Source organism: Amphiura filiformis, chromosome 12 (assembly GCF_039555335.1).
Source record: "Amphiura filiformis chromosome 12, Afil_fr2py, whole genome shotgun sequence".
NCBI classification, from domain to species: domain Eukaryota; kingdom Metazoa; phylum Echinodermata; class Ophiuroidea; order Amphilepidida; family Amphiuridae; genus Amphiura; species Amphiura filiformis.
The window spans coordinates 625,710-651,603 of NC_092639.1; the positions used below are offsets into that span (position 1 = coordinate 625,710).

Sequence of the window (25,894 nt, forward strand, 5' to 3'; positions counted from 1 at the left end):
CCCCAAAATTGTCCTGTGCGCAGTGTGCATTTTCTACTTTAGACGAAAACACTATGTTTTGGGCCAAAATAGGGTACAAAATTGCACAATTTTGCGCGTTTCGCAAGCACTGGCCTGTTATATAGCAAAATTCAGCTACAATTTGGGCTTAATAGTCTAAAATCGAAATTTTTCTTGCGCTTCGCGCGCAAATGTGCTAGTAAATTCTAAAAACTTGTGTGTTGGGGCCTCCAAATTTTGACCTGGCCCAGGGCCCCCAAAAAGGTAAATCCGGCCCTGAGTGCAAACAGCAGTTCAATGTTGTCTAGAAGTAAATACTAATAGTTCATGACAGTAAATGGGTGAAAGTTGCAGCCGAAAAAGAGTGTATTTAGAGTCTATGGTGAAATAAGCACAAATTGGAGAGCGATGTTAACAAACATGCAGCCTCGGATCGGAGGTAGGTCAAGCTATTCCTTTTCGGAATCATTATGAGAGGAATACATTGGTATGGTTTTACCCAGGTTTGAGCAACTTTGATATTTCACCTTTGCATCATGAGCGACCATTTTGGATTTATGCAAATTAGGCGCTGTTTCATTGCTCCAAATTCATAAACTTTTGACATGTGCGAGCTTGTGCGAGATGGTTGCATGTAAAATGGATGATGTTGTAATAGTGCAGTGGTGGGTTGACCCAGGTATTTCCATAACTTGACTGGTCTAGTTCAGATGTCATCGCTGTGGACTTAGCAATTGGTTGACTGAATCCGCGGTGGTTTGCGTAGTTTTATCTTCAACCGATTCCAGAACAACTCTTGTTCAATCAAATCGTCAGTCCACTTCAATACTTCCTTGTTACGTAATATCTGACGAAGCAACGTTGTCTTTTTATCTTCAGGAATTTCTCCGATCTGTACAAGAATAAGTACATCATCATTGTCCAGTACCAAACGCATGTGTGCAATCTGTAGCTGATATTGACACCACCCGTCATCCATGAAATTATCTGATAAAACTGCGATAGTTTTGCGGCTTTTATAAATCCCTTGACATATAACATTATTGCGCCCTGCGGGAATATCACCTCTTTCTGTCATACAAAGGCGAAACTGTTGCGGTCCATCCTCAATGTTTGGAATGAGTTGATCATTTATCCATGCTTCATTGTCTTTGTGATAGGCAACATAAGCATGATATTGACGTCGCATGATTGGTGCTTCATATGTGACTTCCATATCCTCATTATCGCTATTCATGCTATCTGCATCGTCATCATTGTCTATAAGTCGCTGATGTCTTCTTTGATAAAACAAAAGCCGGAACTTGTAACGTATGCGCCACCGATATTTATAAACCTTAGCAATTATTAGACAAATTACAATGACTAATCCTGACAAGCCTGGAGGGAGGAGGTATTTCAAAAGATGCAGACTGCAGTCTAATTCTGTCTCAGTGATGCCACGATTCTCTTGACTGGGAGGAGACTTGCACAGAAATGGGAGTTTTGGGTCTACGTATGTTCTCTTCTCTCTCAGTATCCAATCTTGTAGGAGTTTAATATCACATGTGCAAGAAAACGGGTTGTTCCCAAAGTCCACATACGTCAAGTTGTATGGTGCTTTCATCAAGAAGTCCGGTAATGTAGTCATTGCATTGTCATATACAATAAGTGTTTGTAGACTCGACAGACCTTTCAAAACATTCAAATTGGCAAGTCTGTTTCCTGCCAAATTCAGGTACGCGAGTCCTGACAAGTGTTGAAATTGTGTTTCAGGTAAGCTTTCTATTCGATTAAAACTGAGATCCATGCGTGTAATGTTTACCAGTGAAGAAAAGTCAGGCAAGCTGTATATTCGATTATGACTGAGATTCATGTATTCCATGTTTACCAGTGAAGAAAAGTCATTTTCATTAATATTGTCGATGTTGTTATTACTAAGATCTAAATATCGCATATTACGACTCTCTAAGAGAAATTGATCAATTGATGACAATTTGCACTTCGTTAATGTCAGGTTTACTAGGTCAGGAAAACCTGAATTGGCAACATCTTGTTCATTGAAAATAATTCCGCCTGATTCGGATATGAAAAGTGACTTGAGATGTGAGCAATTACCCCATACAAATAAATCAAAGTTAACGTTACTGAAGTTGATGTTTTCAAGTGTAGAGGAAACAGGACACAATGTCATACCGGTCTCAACTTCAACTTGAGTAGAATCTGCTCCACATGAAAATCCTGTAATATTGATAGATCCTAGGGTTGTATCAGTCAGATTGCCAAAATAAACGTTTTTAATGGGATTCTGGGAAATATCCACAGATTCCATTTGGAAACCAATATTCTGGTTATCAAAAACTATTCGTGTTATGTCATTATTGCTCAAATCCAAATGTTTTAGTGAGTCTGCAAGCACTTCCAGTGCTTCATAAGGAAATTGAGTAAGATTACGATAACTGAGGTCCAGTGACTCCAAATGTGACAAGCCTCGAAAGGCATATCTGGATAGATATATTGAACTCTTCATTTGGAAGCTGGCGTGGGTAAATGTCAAATGTTTTAGGTATGGAAACATACTAAATGCATCATCTTTCACTGAGAGTACGGAACCATCCTGCTTATCAATTCTTAATGATGACACAGATGAATTCAATAATGACCAATTTGTCACAGTTTGAAATACACACTTATCCTTTACAAGCAGGGTCAGATTAGATAGTGAAGCTGGTAATCGTGTGATTAGTTCTGACCATTTGGTTGTGTCCCAATATTCAGGGTAATTTTGCGATATTCCATCACGATTAAATGATACAAACAGTTCCTTGATACCAGTCATATTCCCAATAGGACAAGTTATATAGTCAAATTCATTGTAATGCATGTCTAGTGTTAATAACATTTGGAGGCCTTCTATTGCTTTACATGGTGTAGAGGTTAATGCGTTACCAAAAATGTTTAAATATGTCAGATGCGTAAGATTCACAAACAATGTCTCAGGTAAGCTTGATATGTAATTCACAGATAGATCTAAATATTCCAGACTGTCAAGATTCGCAAACAATGTCTCTGGTAAGCTTGATATGCGATTGAATGATAGATCCAAATGTTCCAGACTTGTCAGATTCACAAACACTGTCTCTGATAAGAAAAATATGTTATCAAATGCCAGATTTAAATATTTCAAACTGGTGAGATCCTGAAACAGGTGATCCATGCCAATATGATTAACATCCAGGTAAGTAAGCTTGGACAAACCTTGGAAAACATAATCAGGTGAATTGTAGGATTTATAATCAGGAAAAGAAAGTATTGCCATGGTATTGTAGGATATATCAAGCTCCTGCAACTCATGTAATCCATTGAATACTAATGGTGGTGGACTGGACAAACCACTCCAACTAATATCTAACTTTTTCAATGATGTAGTTGAATAGAATGGGCTTCCGTGCAATGTAAGATGGTCATAGTCTAGCTCCCATGGGTCATATTGAGAACTTAGATATAGAGTTTCTAGTTTGTTCAGTCCTATGAATGTATCATTGTAAATGTTACCAATCTTGTGGTAGGTCAAGTCTAACACTCGCAAGGACAGGATTGTGCCAAAACTGATGCTGCTCACGGAGTTGTGACTCAAATTTAATTTCTGAAGTGAAGTAAGATGAATGAAACTCGTCCCATTGACAGTTTCAAGTTGATTATAACTCAAATCCAATTCCTCAAGTGACGTAAGATGAATGAAACTCGTCCCATTGACAGTTTCAAGTTGATTATAACTCAAATCTAAGGTCTTGACATTGTGGTCCTTCAGGCTTGTGTCAAAACTGATGTTGCTCACGGAGTTGTGACTCAAATTTAATGTCAGAAGTGAGGTAAGATCAATGAAACTCTTCCCATTGACAGTTTCAAGTTGATTATAACTCAAATCTAAAGTCTTGACACTGCGGTCCTTCAGCGGTGGAATACTTGTAAGTTTTCTGTTGCTGCAATCTAAGATTGTTTCATTGTACACCTTGCATGGTAGTCCCGTTGGGTAGGAGTATGTACAGGATGACTCCACAATAACAGCGAGAAAGGTAAATAGACGGATCAGAGAAAACATAATGTCCACTTTACATAGCAAATTAAATGTTCAAATGAAGAATAAAAACTTAATCATAAGCAGTTCACTCTAACATTTCGTCCTTGTTCGGCTGTATAGTTCTTTAACGTCAAACTCAGCGTTTCACTCAATAATGTCTTTCTCACAATGACGCAGTACAAACTATACAGTACACCTATATCTGTATATGAAAAATGCATTGATATAAATAGCCCAATGAGGCAAGTTTGGAAATTTTCTTTTCAGAAAACTTATGAACTGTGTTAGAAAATAAAGATGTCAGCTCTGACGTGTATGAGAAGTGAAACATGCGATTGCATGTGACCAATCACATGGATTGTTCTCTTCAGAAAACCCACTTTACTGTAAATTTCCAGTTCATTGAATACTATAGGTTGCCAGGATGGTGATCGACTGGCAACCTAGTATTCATTGAATAATATGTTGCCAGGATGGTGACTGAATAGTGAAGGCTTCTTGAAAAAAAAAAAGAAGATTTCTCACGGGGCACAGTGTCATCGCCCCGATATCTTCATGGTAGAAATCGCCATGGTAGGTTGAATCCACAGCCATGGATGGCCATTTTATTCCGATCTTATGAGACGCATGATTAGCCAAGTGACCTGACTAAGGCTACTGACAATAGCCGGGGTAATTGATTTCTCGCTGTGTGAGTAAGCTTGTATACGACATTGTGGTCAATGGTCATACTGCCTCCACTGGAGTAGTGAATGCAGCTATAGCCTGCGCGCTGTAGTCCATACAGGACCAACGCAATATAAAATTAGAGTTTTGGTCACATTTTGAGTTCAAGACGCACGGCCTTTTCTCAAGACGCATGCTAACGACTATCATATCTGTTCAACACGTATTTTCAAGTGTATGAGACCACAAATCTGGTTTCTTGAGACGAAATCATTTACGGGAGATATTCATCATTTTCTAACCCGGTATCCGAAGATTTTCGTCTGATATCAAAATCGTACATAGCAATTCACGTGTATCGATCACGTGTATTCATGTTAGTGTCTCTGCTGCACCAAATAATTATTAGCCAGGCGATGTCGGTGTGCGGGGTGCGTGCGCAGGTAAAAACATGACGTACATAAGAAATCACAGATGCAAAAATATATAGAGTGAAGTGCTGATAAAAACAAGATGCTGTCTGCTATCTAGATGGAGCCGTCCCTCAATGCCATCTTGAAGGGAAGGCTGCTGGAGTCCAGGGGCGTCGCTAGACCAGTATGATTCGGGGGGTATACAACATGTTTTGCCGACGGAAATATTTTGTGAATTGTAGACTCAAATTTTTTTGAGCCAGGACGGCGCTCGAGAATCTAAAAAGTCATAAATTTTTTCGACAATTTTTTTTAAATTAGTAACTACTATAACATTACGGTAACAATAGCTCCTATTACGTAACAGCAACAGCACAATTTCGTAATACATTAATATTTTATATGACTCTTGCAATTTATTTGCCGACAATCACAAATAGCTTCGACTACATTTGCCGACAATCACATGGTTTTGACGACAAGTCAATTTTTGCCGACAAAATTGTGTATGGTGGGGGGGGGTGTCACCCCATACTCCCTCTAGCGACAGCCCTGGCTGGATCCTTCTTTAAGGAATTCCAATCCTTACTTGTGCGAGGGAAGGAGGATAAAGACACTTGCGAGCTACAATGTGTAGTGTTAATGTAGTAATATTCATGTGTGTAATTTTTCGCCTTTGGCCAATTAATGAAGTTTCGTGCCCGTAGAACAGCTTTTAGTAATTTGACCTCAGATGACCCCTGGGCGACCCCAAAATGACCTTCCAAAAATTTGACTCTAAATGTTGACTGTACCCACCAAGTTTCGTGCCCGTACAGTTTTTAGTAATTTGACCTCAGATGACCCTTGGGTGACCCCAAAATGACCTTCCAAAAAGTTGGCTCTAAATGTTGACTGTACCCTTCAAGTTTCATGCCATACAATTTTTTAGTAATTTGACCTCAGATGACCCCTGGGTGACCACGGATGACCCCGAAATGACCTTCCAAAATTGAATGTACCCACCAAGTTTCATGCCCATATGACAGTTTTTAGTAATTTGACCACAGATGACCCCTGGGTGACCCCGAAATGACCTTCTAAAAATTTGACTCTAAATGTTGACTGTACCCTCCAAATTTCGTGCCCATACAAGTTTTTAGTAATTTGACCTCATATGACCCCTGGGTGACCCCAAAATGACCTGGAAATCTAATCAGGTCAACAAACACTGGTCGCGCTACTCCCCACCACGTTACGTCACTGTACCCCATATGGATCTCCAGATAACCTGTTGAAAGGGTATTTTGCTTGTTATACATAAATTATGCAAATTAGGTACTTAGTTACCATATTTTGCGCTGAAAATCGAATCAGGTCGAGATCCTCTGGTCATACTAACCCCTACCAAGTTTCATCATCATAGCCCGTACGGTTCTTACAAATCCCCAGATACAGCTCCACAAGGTGGATTTCTACACATTTCCAACCAAATTAACAACTATAATATGAATATTAATATATGAGTTATATAGAACACTTACCCAACTTAATGTCAGCCGAGGTCAAAGGTCATCAGACAGAGGTCAAAAGTCATATGGGGTCAATGGGAATGGGATAGGCTTAACTCGGTCTGCCAGTTTGCGGTGCAATAATCGCTCTTGTTTGATTTGAATAAAACACGAAGAAAAACCCACACGAACAACACCACTGGTATCCTTCTAATACAACATTTATTAAGAAGATAAAACAAAACAAAATTAAATGTTTGATTTACAAATTGTAACAGAGTCGTTCCTGGTTAAACTGCTGGTCGTAAAGTATTCCTAACTTCTTTCCTTTTTTCTGGTTTAGCCCTAGAACTACAAAAGGGGGGGTTGTATCACCCCCCTAAGATTTTGTTACCCGTCATAAAAAAACGTGTGTGTTACGCCCAAACGACCTAAGGTAATCATAGATCCATCCTTTCCGCTCATTTTAGTGATAAAATTTTTACCCCAGCACCTTGCCAGGTGGTAGGACCAGCCATCAAAAATTACTGGGGGGTTGGTGAGACCCACCATTGGTTTCTACGTTAAAATCCATGATTTTTATTTCGTATTTTTTTTAAATTATTCCAAGAGCTACCGACTTTTAAAGCAATATTATAACATTTTCAAACAAAATAGATTAGCATTTCTTTGCCATAAAATGTTAGCTTTTACTGTCAGATATATCCCTTTTATTTTTGAGCCGAACAACTACGGCAAAGCAAAGAAAATTGGAATTTACTACCAGCGCACATAATGTCGCCAATACGTACCACTCCTTCGGTCATGTTGTGGTACGACCCTTTGTTGTGTATATCACCGTCCCGCACGCCGTGACGTACTGTGTGTTATGAACATCGTGTATGCGTTCGACTAATAATTCCATCGTAATAATAAAGCGCTGAATCAGCCTTTAATTCAAAATCACGGATTTTGACAAAACTACAGCACTCAGAGTCTTGATTTTTGCAGGGTATATTGGTTTAATAAAGTACAATTTAATCGTGTAAAAAAAGGAATTTAAAAAATGCAGTGAGGGCGTCTTCCTCAGCAAATGTTATAATATGGCTTTAACTTGTTAGTTAGGTTGAAATAGTCATTTCCTTTTATAAATAGAAAATTCTGTGAAAATCGCATTTTTGTAGAATTTTGTGCCGAAAATCAATTTTGCTTACACTTTTGTACATAGCCAGAATTTCCCAAATTTGCATAGGCGCGCTCGCATTATGACGTCATAGCGACATTATGTGGGGAATGTTTGTACTTATGTTGATATTACTGGATAGAGGAGACCCATAGCTATACATCGGTACCAAATATAATGGTATATGACGTTTATAATTTAAAATTAGGGGGGGGGGTTCCCCTTCATAGTCTGTGTTACAAAATATGGCTCAGTAGTTGTAGGCTTAAGGGTGGTCTTAACCCTGGAATTATAGAAACTTTTGAGCTTAATTGTAAGTCTAAAGTATATTAAGTCTTAAGTATATAAAAGTGACATCTTTAGAATGCACAACAATCCGTCTTTTTTTAGCAAAATTTAGCATTTTCAACCATTTTTGGTGAAAAAGTTGGTCAAAATTAAAAACAAACAAAAAACGGATCCTAGATAATTATATGTAGTTTTTAAAAAACAGTAAAAAAAAATTGTTGTTTCCCAAAAAAAATTTGGGTAAAAAAAACCGTTTTTTGGGATTTTCTTTGAGCCTTTTTGCCCAAATTTGACCTCACAGAGGGATTCATCAAGTCTTTGCCATTCTGAAAATGTATACTTTTATATACTTTAGACCAACAATTTAGCAGTTATGAGGCCCAAAAGTTTCCATAATTCCAGGGTTAAAATGATTTTTGAACACAAATATGACAAAAAAAACCCCGAAAAAACACACAAAAAAAGAAAGCAATGGGCCCACTGCTGGAAACAAACTTGTTTCTTTTTTAGCCTTAAGGTTATTAACTATTTTAAACTGTTGTGATTTGGTAGTTCACAGCATCTTATAGACTTCTCCGTAGTCCACTTGCCATTGTGCATATTCAGAATTACCTTTGCATTTTTAAAAACTCCGATTGTGTGCACAATTGATAGATTTTCCTGATCTATTCAGTCACCGTACGCCCTCTGTTAGCTTGATACCCAAGTATTTTTCGTGAGTAACGTGAACAATTCTCCAAAATAAAACAGACTGCTAGAAAATCACTGGTAGGCATGAAGGAGCCCTCTTTCAAAAAATATTAAAAACAAAAGTAAGGCAGGACACAAATGATCACTTAGAATGCCTACATCTAGGGCAACTAGATTTGTATATAGACTATTTATTACATTATAATATCGAGATTGATAACATAGGCCTATTTCTAAATTTCTCAAAATTCGACTATGGCATAGTCTAAGCATCTTACGAATGGTAGTGAGCTTTGGCAAAAACTGCATTACTCAATTCATAGCGAGCGTGTATAGAAGAATTAAAATATCACAGATATACTTTTATAGTGATGCGATTCTTGAGTTACGTTGTAAAGAAGGCCGAAACAACAACACTTTTGTAAAACGTACATAACTCATCTAACAACAGTAAATTAAACAAGTTTGCAAAGTATACGATTTGTAGAATGAACTTTTGCAAAACATCAAGGTGTTATTTTTCATTAATATATTGATCTAGATAATGAAAATCGATTTTTAGGTTGCTTCGACCAACAATACCTCGTCTACCCTTAACAGTCAATTTCAGTCTCTAAGCTCCTGAATGTCCTGGATTCATGGGTAAATTATACAGCTCACTCTCTGTGAGATCTTCCTTAATATGGGCTTGTTTACAAAAGTTGCAATTCAATTTTGATTTACTGCTCTAAGAGTTAGTAAATTCAGAGCCAGGTATAGTGTAAACATAAATTATACTCTAAAAGAAATATACTCTCCCAAAATATTATTTTTGAAAACTAAAATGGTCCAAGCAGAGAGTCTTTTGTGCTTTATTTACTACATTAACTGATTAATCAACTTATTTCTTGTACTGTTGCTGAATTTTTATAAAGAACACAAGTGTTCCTGTGAAAGCTATTTTATAGAAACATGTTTTGCAGTCCATGTAGTTCTGTCAGTCTCACTGTCGCTATTCATTATGACTTCCAATGTCACCTATGTTGCTTATAAGAGCATCATTTAGTTCATTCAATTTGACTTTGTTGCTAACAAATTATGTCTTCACTGATATACACATTAAGTCAAATTAATTTACTGATAGTGTTAACACACTCTATGTAGTACCAGCGTGCAGTCATGGGTAGCAACTTAGTTGAACTTACTATAGTCCGTTTACTATAAGATGGCACTTGGTATCAAACTTTTGGATAATGTGTGGTGGCTTTAGTGAATGTTGCTATAACTTGAACATGTCCTTTTGTGATATAAAACTATGAATATATACATGGAAAACGAACATGGTCATGTGCCATCTTATACTGAATAGAAAGTTTCCTTGAAGTCAACTGGTAGTGATATGATGCTGGGACATGCTAGCAGGGTTGCCTAAAAAATTCAGCCCCAATCGTGGGTCAAAAAATCAAAAAGTCGCCCGATTTTTCTCTTAACCATTGCTTTCTTTGGGACAGGAAAACTAATCCGAATTTGCGAAAGTCAATGTTGAAAATAAAAGTCGCTCATGGTTTCTATAGGACAAGAAAATAATTGTCAAAAGTTGAGGAAATCTTTAAAAGTCACCAAATTGGATATAGATGAAAAACTGAATATGCTCCTTGTTACTGCTGAATGATACAGGCATTTAGGAAAGTCCACAGATGATCATGTTTTAAATGGAGAGGATTAATTTCCAGTTTTCAATCAGATCTATCTTCTTTGTCTGATGTTGTCAATGATGTCACCTATATGTATTATATTGCTTCTCTACATCCTTGCAATTCTGACAGCCTCAATTCCAATGCATCCCTTGAAAAGAAAATTCTTCTTTGTCAACACTGTTTCATGGGTTTTTTTCACGTCTTATAAATAGATGACCACACTTCTGCTGAATGATTCAGATGCATTTACTCTCTTGTTAACAACCTGTATCAAAATAAAGAAAAAAAAAGAGCAAAGTAATTGTTAAAATTATTATAGAGGGCTATACACAGACATAAACCCACAAGCCTCAGCACACTTTACATGAATTCGCTGACCACTGTGGCTGAAGGCACACCACAATAAACCATATAGCAACAATCAGAGATTACTAAGAAATGCACACCATATTCATTTCAGCCGGAATTAGCTACCGTTCTCGTATGGATAACCGAGAACAAGCAGTTAGTACCTGGCCCAGGGCAATTTCAAGTGAGCTCAATTATTCCATGATAATAAACAGAGATTGCGATGGGTCACATTGTCAAATGTAAACTGATTTACCCCATGGCTCAGCAGCACAAAGACGTATGTCCATTAGGTGCTATATGAATAATTGCATCTAGATAACCCAGGGCTCAGTGGCACAAAGACGTATGTCCATTAGCTGCTATATGACTAATTACATCTAGATAATCGAGGCTCAATGGCACAAAGACGTATGTCCATTGGCTGCTATATGAATGATTGCATCTAGATAACCCAATGCTCAGTGGTACAAAGACGTATGTCCATTAGCTGCTATAAAAAAATTGCATCTCGATAACCCAGGGCTCAGTGGTACAAAGACGTATGTCCATTAGCTGCTGTATGAATGATTACATCTAGATAACCCAAGGCTCAGCGGTACAAAGATGTATGTCCATTAGCTGCTGTATTAATGATTGCATCTAGATTACCCAAGGCTCAGTGGTACAAAGATGTACGTCCATTACCTGCTATATGAATAATTACATCTAGATAACCCAGGGCTCAGTGCCACAAAGACGTATGTCCACTGGCTGCTATATGAATGATTGCATTTAGATAACCCAGGGCTCAGTGGCACAAAGACGTATATCCATAAGCTGCAATATGAATGATTGCATCTAGATAGCCCAGGACTCATTGGCACACAGACGTATGTCCATTAGCTGCTATATGAATGACTGCATCTAGATAACCCAGGGCTCAGCGGTACAAAGACGTATGTCCATTAGCTGCTGTATGGATGATTGCATCTAGATAACGCCGGGCTCAGCAGCACAAAGACGTATGTCCATTAGCTGCTGTATGAATGATTGCATCTACAATCAATGAATTTAATAGTTGGCACACCTTGACAATATGTTAGAACTCTTCATTGCCGCTCTGATAGTTAAGTGAAATTAGTAAAGTGAAATTAGTATAACTATGTTTGATGAGAAGTACATACCTTCTCCTTTCCCCTTCCCTCCCCCATTCCCCCTCAATCAATGTTGGGGAGACTGGAGAGCCCAATGGAAAAAGTGCTTTCATCAACATTGAACTGGGGAAGAGGGGTGGCGATTTACATTTAGTATGCCCGAGTGTGCCACTGCCAACATTAATTTCTTTGATTGTAGATAACCCAGGGCTCAGCGGTACAAAGACGTATGTCCATTAGCTGCTATATGGATGATTGCATCTAGATAACCCAGGGCTCAGCAGCACAAAGACGTATGTCCATTAGCTGCTGTATGAATGATTGCATCTACAATCAATGAATTTAATAGTTGGCACACCTTGACAATATGTTAGAACTCTTCATTGCCGCTCTGATAGTTAAGTGAAATTAGTAAAGTGAAATTAGTATAACTATGTTTGATGAGAAGTACATACCTTCTCCTTTCCCCTTCCAGAGGCTCTCCTCGCATATGGCGGCACCGTGCAATGGGTGAATTGAATTGGGGGAGAGGGGCAGCCATTTATAGTTATTATGCCATTATTAACCCAGGGCTCAGTGGCACAAAGACGTATGTCCATTGGCTGCTATATGGATGATTGCATCTAGATAACCCAGGGCTCAGCGGTACAAAGACGTATATGTCCATTAGCTGCAATATGAATGATTCATATAGCAGCTACTGGAACCAATACTAGGCTTGTTTGTACTCATTTTCATGCTGATCTACAATTCTGAAATTTTGAGAATTTAATATTTTTTTTAAAACTTATAATCTGCAGTTGACACCGAAGTGGAGAGAGTTAAAGTACTTCTTATATAGTAGTATATCATTGAACTATTCTAGTTGAAATCCATACACCCCTATGGAAATCATGACCGTAATTTCCCACACAGGGTGTGTAAATTTCAAATAGGAGTACCCCATTCAGGTAACCCCATTTAGAATTCACACTCCCTGTGTGGAAACTTAAGGTCATGTCTTCTATAGGGGGTGTATAGATTTCAACTGCAATAGCCCATTTTCAAATTCATTTAATTATGTGATATAATTTTATATATATTTCTTTGTTTTACATATTCTCAAATGTGTATATTGTTTCGTTTGTGTCTATAAATATCATCAGTTATATTTGCACAATTTAAAAAAAATTCCAAAATCAAGAAAAATTCTGTACTTGAAAAAAACAGTGTATAGGCCTATAGTATATGAATATCATGTATAGATACATATTACTTTTTGAACTTGTTAATTAAATCTACTTTGCCAGAAAGTCACAAAATCTTATGTATTGAACTACCACAACTCATATTTTCCATATTGTTAATAATGCCCTAAGTGATTTACGGTTGGGTAATTGTATGTATTTCTACAACTGATATGGAATAAAGATATCAATTCAAAGTATAAATTTAAACTTTCACCCAATTAGGAGACTTCCAACATGAAAAGAAATTTTGACAGTGACATATGTGCATGATACTTTAAAGAGAAGCCGATTTTTGAAGATTTTGTGTATATTTATCATCTGCTTTCATCATGGTATATTGACTTTGGGACAACTTCCAGAATTCAATCAACAGTAAAAAATTGCTAATGGTTTACTTGACATTCTTGTGTTTTGCAAACAACAATACCAGATCATTAATATAATTAACTTGTTTTGACAGTCATGACAGTTACAATACTAATGGGCTATTCCATATAAAATCCACACTACCCCTGTGGAAAATTTTGCTCAAGTCTTCTACAGAGGGAGTATAAGTTTTGAATCAAATAGGGTAACTTCCATTTGAAAAACTCAATCCAGTTGTGGAAGATATATGTAAAGCCATAATACAGAAGGAGTGTGAGTTTCAAAATGATTGATCCTGACCAATTACATTTAAAAAAACATACTCCCCCTGTGGAAGATATTATATTTCCAAAATCTTCCACGATAGTAATGTGGATTTTAAATGGAATAGTCCAATACATTCCACAATTGAACCTGTAGTCTTTCTATAGAGAGATTGGTTCTCAAAGTTTAGCAAAGCTATCTGGGCCATTGGATTTAGTACAATTAGGCATAAAACTAAAGTATTCAAGCCTAAAGCCCGATCCTGACTCCACTTCGCAGCGCGATGCGATGCTATAAAAACTGTAATCTGAGCCAGGTTTTTTTACGAGCTCAGCGGTAAAAATTCTCATCAGCGGTGAAAATTTCGGTCGCATGATGGAGTTGAACAATGTTCAACTTTTTCGCATCTGCAATATCGCAGCCGTGCACGCTTCTGATTGGCTGCTGGAAAATCAAGGTCGGTAGAATGACCTTAAAAGGAGATGCAGACCCCACATGCTTTTCAAACTTCGCAACATCGCGCTATGAAATTAAAATGTACATTTTAATTTAATCGCGCGATGCTGCGATGTTTGAAAAGCATCGCATCACGCTGCAAAGTGGAGTCAGGATCGGGCTTTACCCTCTCCACACAGGTGTCGACTGCAGACGACAAGTTTCAAATTTTCTTAAGAAATTCAAAGATATCATTTTGGAATCAGCATGAAAAATCCATTAAAATGAGTATAAACAAGCCAACTTTGACAAAGACATATATATAGGTCTTCTGCACTTTATCATTGGTATATTTGAAGTCCTTGCAATTTTGCGCAGTTTCATGGTTAATAAAAATACAACGCCATTTTAAAATATGACAGTAACACTAAACTTGAGTTTTTGGCGTTAAATACCCTAATTATTTTTTTCTGCCGTTGATAGCTCCATTTATTAGTCACACAATGCCTTGATCGCATTTTGAATTTTAACAGGCAAGCAATAAAGCTATAGAATCAATTCAATCTCAACTTACTTCCTTCCTTCCTTCCTTATACGTGCTTACCTCAAATGGTTGAGTATCAACGCACGGGGTTTATGTGCACAGTTTACCTCTGCACGATCCTGGAACCTAGGATTGATTGCAGATATCAGAACCGGGATGGTCCCCCTTCTCTTTTCGAATAGCTCTGACACTTAACGTGCACAGGGTTTGACTCTTCCTGTACACGGGACCAACGGCTTTACGTGACTTCCGAATCACGGACGAAGCACATACACTACCTATATCTGCACGTGATAAGCAGTGCATGGGGGCGAGAAGAAATTCTTCAATTAAATTCTGAAATTAAATTTCTGAACTGAATTGAAGGATTCCTGACCATATAGGAACTTTTTTTTTCACCTAAGGCAAGCCCAAGGCTCGAACCCTCGTCGATCGTATCTCCCGGCCGGCAGCGCAACGCCTTAACCACTCGGCCATCTCGCCCTCTTCAATCAGTTCATTATTTGAAAACATTATTTTGTCTACTTGTCTTCTTTTTCTATACATATTCTGTAAATACACCCTCCTGTCCAGACGACAGCATAGCTAAATCTGAATGGGGCAGGGACCGAAACCCACCAAAAAAGGGGGGTAGGTGGGGGTGCAATGCACCTATAGATCCTCTACCACCCTAATCTACAAAAAAGTACCCTTTCAGAGTAAAAATATCAAAGAAGGTCAAACATAAACAAAGGGACCACTTTTCATGCTAAACTGTTCAAAATAGCCCACAAAAGTTAATTTTTAGATGTAATCCAATTTTGCATTAAAATGAGTTTTTGTAAAGAAAAAGTCCACATTTGGTAAATTTCTCACCTAATGAATTTCGGTCACACAGTGATTTTCATAATTTCATTTTAAATGTGTGTAAAGCACAGAAATTTTTTTAAATTTTAAATTTTAATCAATTAATTAGCATTTTGCCTTATACAGGCTCAAAATAATTTTTCATGAAGAAAATGCAAACATTATTTGATATTTTAAGTGAAGAAAGTGAATAGGCCTGCTTCACTTTGATAGGAGTAGGACTACATAATATGCAATAATTATACCAAAACAAATTTGACACCGTACATTTGAAACAGCTCAGTAAATTACTAAATCGGCCAATTTTGTGGTGATAACAACAATTTTCAAACAGTAGGAATTTTTGGTAAAAAAATGTCAAATTTTTGAACATTCCTTATTAAGGTGAATTTCACTTTGAAGACCATCATGTGTCCTGAAGTACCGTATTAATTCCAATAAGCGCCCAGGGCGCTTAACAAAGTCATTTTGGGTGGGCGCTTATATTTTACTTTGTTTACCTATTTTTTTCATAGGGGCGTTTATTAGAGACAAATTTACGTATGTTATAAAGGGTCCCGAGACATTCTAATAGCTTTTCTGATGCAGAAAATGTATTACAAGTTTACACAGGACTTGTAGTCCTGCAGCAATTTCACTGTATCGACATCTATCTGTCACTTCAACATAAATGGCACCCTTTAGCAAATTGAAAATACCCTGTGTGGGCGCTTATTGGGGCATGGGCGCTTACTGGAACGAATACGGTAATTTGACAACATTTTTGGATATTCAAAACTTTGGTCAAAAAATTTCATATTTTTTTGATATTCCTTATTATGGTGAAACCATTTTTCTTGATCAATCAAGTGTCCTGGACAAAATTGACACCATTTTTGGACATTCAAAAATTTGGATCCCAAAGAACTGGCTACTTCATTACCGATTACTACCCGATTTCCCTGAGAGCATGCTCTCGTCACATGATTATGGGTTTTATGAACATGATTAAATATATTGCACATGTTGGAAGGACGACTGTATGTAACTTAATATAAGAATTTCAAAAACCATGATATTCAAATGAGTATAGAGGGGCGATCATGAAGTTTTTGCCACCCAAGAGTGTGAAGCAAAACGTTGGTAGGATAACTACGAGGAAGGTCGAGAATTATCTTACCAGCTGCATTTTGAAATTTGTCAAGTTTGGATAGATAAGTCTTGCAATATGATTCAACATAAGATCTGAATATTTAAAATACAAGTACTATTGTTTGATATGATAGATTTTGACATGACAGTTTGATTCTGCTGTGCAAAGGTTGTCTCTGCAAGGGTAATGAAGCACAATAATATGAAATACAAACGTTGTCTCCAGGTCATGTACTTTTTGTATTGAACTTGAAGACAAAAGGGAGTTCCAAATGATTTACTTTTTCAATTTACCTATTTTGGTTTCCAAAATTCCAATCACGCACATGACGCATGTTCCAAATTAAATAACTACCTGCTCTACTGTGGTGTTTGTGAATTTTTTGTAAATTACAGAAAAAGACAAATTTGCGGGTTAAAAACACAATTGATTAAAATAAATAATTATCCATTCCTTCAAGAGTTCATACATGCAGTTGAGCCCAATGAAATGTTACTATAATTTGGCACCAATCACTATCACTTAATTTTTGTTGCAGTCTTTACAGGCCATATATCATCAATTGCCTCAATTCTGTGAAAATGTAATTATTGGGGGGGGGAGGAATTGCCAAATATTATAAGCATATTTCAAGATGATGCAAATACCATGATCCCACTCCCCCGACGATTTTTTCTGGTGCCCTTCTGCATGTCGAAATCACTGCATGCCTACAATCTCAATGGCTCAACTGACCACTTCAGACATTTTTAATAAAGTGACATTAATTTTGAATGGTATCATAAGGAACAGAATGAGCAGACGTCTAAGAGTTTAAGTTAATAAATGTTATTAATATTATGGTTGAAGATGGCAAATAGTTTTCCTCCTGCCTATAACAATTTCTGTTTTCTCTCATTTTCATGACTAATAGTTGCTGGAATATAGTTTGGAATATTTACTTTTCCTGCAGTTGCTATATTTCGGCATTGAATCAGAAGATATTGCCAAGCTTATTGTAAGTATGCATTGTAGCATCAAAACCACAAAACATATGTATTGTTTTGGTATGTATGATTAGATTCAGGGGAATGCATTAACTTTAACCCAGTGGCTTAGTGTTTTCGTGGTGTACATGCCACTTTTCCGACTCCAAAACAAAGCTAAAAATAAAACTTGCTGAGACCAGCAGTATCAAACAACCCTGGTAGAAATTAGGTAAAACAACCTTCAAAATTTTTAACTAAATGTATCAGGAATATGTGACAATAAGCCCTGGTACAAGCTGTCCAAATCAAAAAAATGGTGCACCCAAAACACTAGTAAACAAATACTACAGGGTTACAGGGGAAATAGGGTAACTAATATTCCCTCGGTACTGGCTACGGGCCTATCACCGGGGGTCAGGGTTTACTTTAACGCACAAATCACACGCTCACACACTTACTATACCCCTTCAAATGCAAAGTGAAAAGTCCAATGCATACAAAATCTTGAAAACATGTATGTTCATATGTTCAATGATTTGATATACAAAAACCTGATATTTTTCATCTGGTAGTGATAGAAGACAAAAATATACCCCTCTTATTATGAGAATGAACCATGGGATTATGGCCGTAGCTAGTGGGGGGGGGCACAAGTCAGTAGTAATAATAAGTATACAAATATTGACTGCTATGAGGGCATGGTTAAAATTATAGGCCCCAGGTGATCTCAAAACTATGCTATGACCCGAGGCGCAGCCGAGGGTTTTGAGATCACAGAGGGCCTATAATTTTAACCATGTCCCGAATATACCGAATGGATGTACGTGGATGATGCGATTGCGCAGTTTGATCGGGATGCATGTGACTGGTCAATAGTTTCATATCCATGACCGGTCAATAGTTCATTTTGAGAGCATAGCTAATTCAATGACAGCACTTTCAACCAGATGACAGGAATCTATATATGAGGTATATAATATTTACCAGCCCATGTTGGAGGAGACAGGTCATATGGACACTAGTAGCTATATGCAATATTAAGATTATATGCTGCAGTTTTTTAGTTAAATGGCTAAAACTGGACAAATGTGGCTCACACTGCCATCCCACTCGCCTATAGTGAATTATTTATAGACCAGACATCATTTAAGCTTCTGAATGAATTGTATTATATTTGGTTGTATATTTGGAAGCTTACATTAGATTTAATCTCCTGATGAGTCTCTATGGAAACATATGTTTATATTTGTTTTGAATTTATTTGTAAGTTCTACATTCCAATGTCATGAGTGGTTGAATAACAATGACTGTCGATTACTGAACAAAAATCCCTAAAAAGTTACGGCTTTGGCAGTTGAACCAAGTTCATAATTAGTTTGTCTCATAAACTAGTAAGAGTTAACCCTCTCCACACGGTGTCGACTGCAGACAAGCTCAAATATATTTAATTTCAAAAATTTCATAATTCTACATTTTCATGACCATATTTGGAATCAGAATGAAAAATGCATTAAAATGAATACAAACAAGCCCAGTATTGGTTCAGTGGTTCTTGAGATAGCTCTTGATATTTTGAGGAAGTATCTCAAAACTTTTAGACTTTTTATGATGAATCATATGGCTAGTATGCAAAGCAATAAATGAAATATTTCCTTTACATGTTTATTATATATTCTATTTGAAAACCTACTCCCTCTGTGGAAGATTTCAGCTATACTTCCACTGGGGGAGTGTGGATTTCTAATGGAGTAGCCAGCATCAATGGGCTATTCCATTTGAAATCCACACTCCCCCAGTGGAAGATTTAGCTGAAATCTTCCACAGAGGGAGTATGGTTTTCAAACAGAATAGACTATGGGTAACTTACTTCCATTTGAAATACTCACTCCAGTTGTGGAAGATGTAGAAAAAGCCATATACATTGGGAGTATGGTTACCATAATAGCCAATTCCATTTGAAAAACACACACTCTCTGTGAAATATTAGCTAATCTTCCACAGGGTATTGATTGTTGATATAAAATGGAATAGCCCACTTTCAAAGTATATTGTTTTCATCCTCCTTTTTTTCCCAATTTCTCATTTTCTTTTTCCTGTTTTTTTATCTGATCTCTTTCCACTTTCCCATTTTTCTTCCATAATTTAGGTAGGCAAGCCATACTACATGTTGCCAAAATCTACAGTGTGCTGGTTCCCTTTCGCCTGTTTCCGTACAAAATCAACCAAATTTTGGCACATTTAAGGATTAATATTGCTATATAAATGTCATATGTGTGTTTCTAGTGGCAAGTGTGATGTTGTAACATAATTGCAATCCGGTAAAAAGCAGTACATGTAATTACTATTATAATGAAAAAAATAAAATTTCAGACCAAAAATATGGTATCCACCCCCATTCCACTTTTTAGATTTTTGTCAGTCCTGGGCGCGATTTTTTTTTCCACGACAAGGATGCGTAATAGGACTCTCATACACAGTTATATATTATACGCTCTACATAGTTGAGTGACCTCCACTGTACGCATAGTAGTTGTACAAGAGACTCACTATACAGCGATATCAGTGGTAGTGCAATTTAAGGGGAACCACGCTGACCGCGTGTAAGAATGTCTTATATATAAAATAGTCACAACACTCTTATGCGATTTAATACTTAACAAATTAATATTTAATATAGAGCAGTGCACGTTTGCATTGCTAAGGAGAGCTAACATTGATCCTATATAATGAGAAATCAAAAGGTAAACTAAATATCTGGAAGTATTTTTAATATTTTTGGGAAAAGTTGCAAGAAAAATCATCCCAACTTCATCTATGCGTGCTCATAGATTTTAAAAATCTATGGCGTGCTGCAGTGCAGACTTGTGTATACTGCGATCAAAACAGCAACCTTGATAAATGCTGTTTGATGTAAATACTGGAGCCATAGAACTTGTGACCATGTATTACTATTATTAAACTCAATTATATTTACATCTATCCATATTTGAAGAAAGAGAGAGCTTTGAGTCATTTTACCTTCGTTCTTTCCCTTCTTTCTTCAACTGGGTCTTCAACCTGTTGAGTTGAGTTGAGTTTATTTATTGACATTACCAAACATGTAGGTACACCCCAACAACAACATAGTACACAAGTCCTATAGCTACATGTACATGTACATCTATATCAAAATATTCCCCGGAAATATTCATACATGAGAATCTTTTTTAGTAGGCCTACGTATCTCAAAAGGATAAACTGGAAGAATACCATCACATTAAATCTGTAACACTTATCATGATTGTATAGGCCTAAATCTGTAACACATATCAAGATTGTATAGGCCTAGGCCCTGGTATTCTGAAATATTTAACGGAAACATTTTAAAATCTGAATAAAAACCTCATTTAATTTTCAAAGTACACACACAAATGCTTCGGCCTGCGTGTGTGAGTAAAAACAAATAGCACCATGTGTGATATGCATGACTACTACACAGCGAACTACACATATTGTATTACAAGTCACACTGATGTTGATACGTGGTAGCGCATGGGATAGTCTCCACTGGTATCGCTGTCAGAGCATGGTGAGTCTCTTGTACAAATACCATGCGTACAGTGGTGGTCACTCAACTATGTAGAGCGTATAATATATAACTGTGTATGAGAGTCCTATTACGCATCCTTGTCGTGGAAAAAAAAATCGCGTCCTGGGCAAAACAATTTGGGTCAACAATTTACAATTTCAGTCAGCAAAAAATATTTCTGTTAGTTCATTCACAAGTTTAATTTGTGCCCTCTGTTCCGAAAACATGGCTACGCCACATGCACCATTGCAGTTATGTACATTGCTGTACTATGACTGTACTATGATGAGTCAAACCACCACAAACAAATCAACTGAAAACTTCGCCCTGTTTCAAATACTCCCACATAATTACAATTTGCTGGCTTTAAAACCTACACTATGGACCATGATGACCTCATCCCAATGGCATAGTTCAATAACCTCAATTAAACAATCATAGTGCAAAATATGACCTCAAGTTGCAGAGTATGAAGTTTGTACCCAAAGGTCGTTCAATGAATGTACAAATGTATTGGGGTTACAGAACTGTGCCCTGATAGATGAGCATGTTGTGGATCCTAGTGCTATGTAGGTTTGCTGCCAAAATGTTCTATAAAAATATATTATTAATTATCACATTGGGATTTCCCACTGCATCAGTTCAATGATTCCAAGGTTCAATCAATAATAATGTCTCAGATAAGATATCTTACCCTTCCCAGAATCCTTTGCAACATGATCATCACCTCATTTCATCAACAACACTCTGATTACTTTGTACAGGTTCCCTTTGTGTTCATTTTGAGAATAGACTGGCTAAACATAGGTCGATAGTTAAGAAATAAACATATTTTGAAAGATCTGGATGTGCTCTGTTCCCTGAGGTATATTTCGTCACTATCAATTGAATATATGAATACAAAAGCCACCTAAGTCCATACTTAAACCAAATTGAGTTAAGCATGGGAAAGTGTTGCTTTACATAGGCCTGTCATATGTATGAAAGAACAACTCAAATTCATCCTCTGTGTCAATTGAGCAGGTGAAAAATAGCATGTATGAAAGAATCACCCAATTCCATGATTTGAGTCTTGTAACACATTGATTAAAATCCAGTATGTATAAAAGTCCACTTGTAACACATTCATTGCTAGAGAGTGACTTTTGAAAAAAAATGGGTTTAATAAAAGAAAGTGTGTGGTTTATATTACATGGCAGAATGCTTATCAACATTATACATACCTGTGCGCTTTATTTTGTATTATCTTACTAGTGGTAATCTCATTCTAACATTGTTGTCTTTGTATATGATTCAAAAAACACCTAAGTCCAAAATTTAAAATGAACCCCACGAAGTCCCTGAAATGCTAATCGTCATACCTAATACAGGTTAATCCACTCATGTGCACGTAAAACTTACCATATTGACCAGGTAAATCTAACTGAAGGAATTAAAATGATACACAGGTTTTTCTCTCAAAATCACTTCCCATGGACTTAGGTGGCTTTTGTATTCATGTATTCAATTGATGTTGCACTAGATAGCAAATCAGTATAGAAAATTGAAATGGAAGCAATGCATTGTGGGAAGTGTAAAATATCTTCTCTGATAGTGTCACACTTGCACAAAATAGGCTCTTCCATTTAAAATCCACACTCCGTCTGTGGAAGATTTTGGAAATATCTTCCACATGGGGAGTATGAATTAAAAATGTAATGAGCACATTAGGCAGCTCCATTTAAAACTTACCCTCCCTCTGTGGAATATTTAAGTTCAATCTTTCTCAGAGGGTGTATGGAATTCAAATGGAGCTGCCTAATGTGTTCATTCCATTTGAAATTCATACTCCCCATGTGGAAGATATTACCAAAATCTTCCACAGGGGTAGTGGATTTTAAATGGAATAGCCCAATGCATGTTATACTTGAAAAGATCACAATATTTCACTATTCATTTTCGTAACAATGAATATATTGTTGATGTTTTATATGTATCTAATGATCAGAGGTTACTGACTGATATGATTTTGTTGACGTGCAAATCACAAAAATCTTAGTGCACTGTGATGGGGAAAATTTAAGGGCAAGGGAATTAATTTTTGTCATTTGCACATCAACAAAATCATATCAGTCATTTAAAACCTCTATCATAAACATCATAAAACCATCGTTGTTATGAAGGTATTTTGTTATTAAGGTATCAAAAAATACCAAAATCAAACTAAAGTAACATAAAAATTCATTACTGGCAGCCTCAAATTTCTCACCCGTAATTAAATTGACCAAGTCAGTGTGTAATGTGTATAGGATTAATGTCAATGACATTCACCCTTTGCACGGATCCGCCATCTTGCTACCAAAACCAGGTCCTCCCTGCAAACACATGCGCAAAAGAGTGTTTTTGTTTCTCGCTACTCTCTAGCAATGCGACAGAAGGCTTTTGCAAAGCGTGCACAGCAATTAAAGTACTCGTTTGAGAGGTACACACAACATGCACTTTGCGGTTAGAATTACGTTTTGAGATGACCGTGCGATCGAATATGAGATACCGCATTCGTTCCATTAGCAGCCCATGCCCCTATTTAAGCACCCACCCATCAACCTTACTACACATGATCCTCTATCATTATGTGCAGGATCCTACTATACATGTATTAAAACATTTGGTCCCCTTCCTGCTGGTGTACCCCAAGGTACTGGTTCAAACCTAGGCCCACTGCATGACTACTTACTTCCTTTCCAATTAAGTGTGGATCATCTTCACTATCATCATCTTGGTCCCCTTCCTGTTGGAGTACCCCAAGGTTCAAACTTAAGTCCATTGACTACTTACTTCTTTTCCAATTACTGTGGATCATCTTCACTATCATCATCTTCATGATCTTGGTCCCCTTCCTGGTGGAGTACCTCAAGGTTCAAACCTAGGCCCACTGACTACTAACTTCCTTTCCAATTAAGTGTGGATCATCTTCACTACATCTTCATCATCTTGGTCCCCTTTCTGGCGGAGTACCCCAAGGTTCAAACCTACGCCCACTGACTACTTACTTCCTTTCCAATTACTGTGGATCATCTTCACTATCATCATCTTCATCACCTTGGTCTTCTTCTTGGTGGAGTATCCCAAGGTTCAAACCTAGGCCCACTGATTACTTACTTTTTTTCCAATTACTGTGGATCATCTTCACTATCATCATCTTGGTCCCCTTCCTGGTGGAGTACCTCAAGGTTCAAACCTAGGCCCACTGACTACTTACTTTTTTCCAATTACTGTGGATCATCTTCACTATCACCATCTTGGTCCTCTTCCTGGTGGAGTACCCAAAGGTTCAAAACTTACTTCTTTTCCCCACTGACTACTTACTTCTTTTCCAATTACTATGGATCACCTTTACTACCTGTATCATCGTCTTCATCATCTTGGTCCCCTTCCTGGTGGAGTACCAAGGTTCAAACCTAGGCCCACTGACTACTTACTTCCTTTCCAATTACTGTGGATCATCTTCACTATCATCGTCTTCATCATCATGCTGATCACCTTCTTGGTCATCACTGTCTTCATCAAATGCATCGTCTTCTTCTTCTTCATGACCAGCTGATGCTGGTTGGTTCTGTTGAAGCAGCTTCTTTCGGTTCTGCAATATGTCAAATTCAGGCAAGGCTTTATTTAAACTAGGGCTCAATCGATATGGCATTTGTCTACCGATCCGATATCGATGTTGTAATATCGGCCGATATCCGATACGATCCGATATCAGTAAAGAAAAAAAATAATTTTTAATTAAAATGTTTTTTTTCACTGATATCTGATCCGATACAGATATCATCAATATCGGGCCGATACGATATCCGATCCGATAATCGGTTGAGCCCTAATTTAAACAAGGGTTGATTTCAATATGCTTCAAAATAATGGATATATTTTAGGGTCACAACTACTACAGATTTCATGAAAATCACATGGCTAACTTTTTCGAATAAAATTTTTTTAGAGACTTGAACAGTTTTGGTATGTGTTAGTCAGTGGCTTAGCATGAGTCATCCTATTGGGGGCACTAACCATGATTGGGATGGGGGCACCAGTCCTAATTGGGGAGGCACAAGCCATTTTTTCAGCAATTTACCTAAATTTTCATGTGCCCCCACCCTGTGCACCTATGACACTACGCCAATGGCATTATGTCACCAATATATGCATGTCACTTGTGACTGAGTTAGGTCCTTTTGACGTGTTATGACCTTCCTGCACGCCGTGTATGTACAGTGTAATGGGAATCACATACGCATTCCGACTAATATTTTGACCGCAATAAATAAATGACGTACTCTGTTGCTATATTCAAAAACATTTTGTCACAATCACAGCACCTAAAGCCTTGGTGTTTTCAGGGTATGTTAGTTTACTAAATTACAATAGTGTAAAAATCAGAATTTTGAAAAAACGTTGAGTGTGTCCTCCTCAGCAAATGTGTAATACACAGGTAATAAGCCCTCCCCTTCTTCCATTGCACTGGTATAGGAGTTGCAACAGCCTGGTATAAAATAGTGTAAATTTTTGCATGCTTCGTGTGAAATGAACCCATGTGTATCAATTCAAATTGAAACTGGAAATTTTTGTGTTTTGTGCTAAAA

At 37.2% G+C, this 25,894-nt stretch overlaps 1 protein-coding gene and 1 long non-coding RNA gene across 2 annotated transcripts; both read right to left on the minus strand.

Annotated features, from left to right (window-relative positions):
* Window positions 1-202: 202 nt before the first annotated feature.
* On the minus strand, window positions 203-2,502 carry LOC140165290 (toll-like receptor 2). The gene has a single exon (XM_072188632.1). The coding sequence runs from the start codon at window positions 2,309-2,311 to the stop codon at window positions 728-730; it is 1,584 nt and encodes a 527-aa protein (XP_072044733.1). The 5' UTR covers window positions 2,312-2,502; the 3' UTR covers window positions 203-727.
* A 6,855-nt stretch (window positions 2,503-9,357) lies between these two features.
* LOC140165291 (uncharacterized) lies at window positions 9,358-24,148 on the minus strand. Its single transcript, XR_011860666.1, has 2 exons — window positions 24,096-24,148; window positions 9,358-10,710 (listed from the first exon to the last, which is right to left on the minus strand). It is a non-coding gene; the product is annotated as an uncharacterized lncRNA (long non-coding RNA).
* Between the last annotated feature and the right edge of the window lie 1,746 nt (window positions 24,149-25,894).

Bases quoted from the DNA above. Each gene is read 5' to 3' on its own strand.
- LOC140165290 (XM_072188632.1), bottom strand. From the start codon at position 2,311: ATGGAATCTGTGGATATTTCCCAGAATCCCATTAAAAACGTTTATTTT.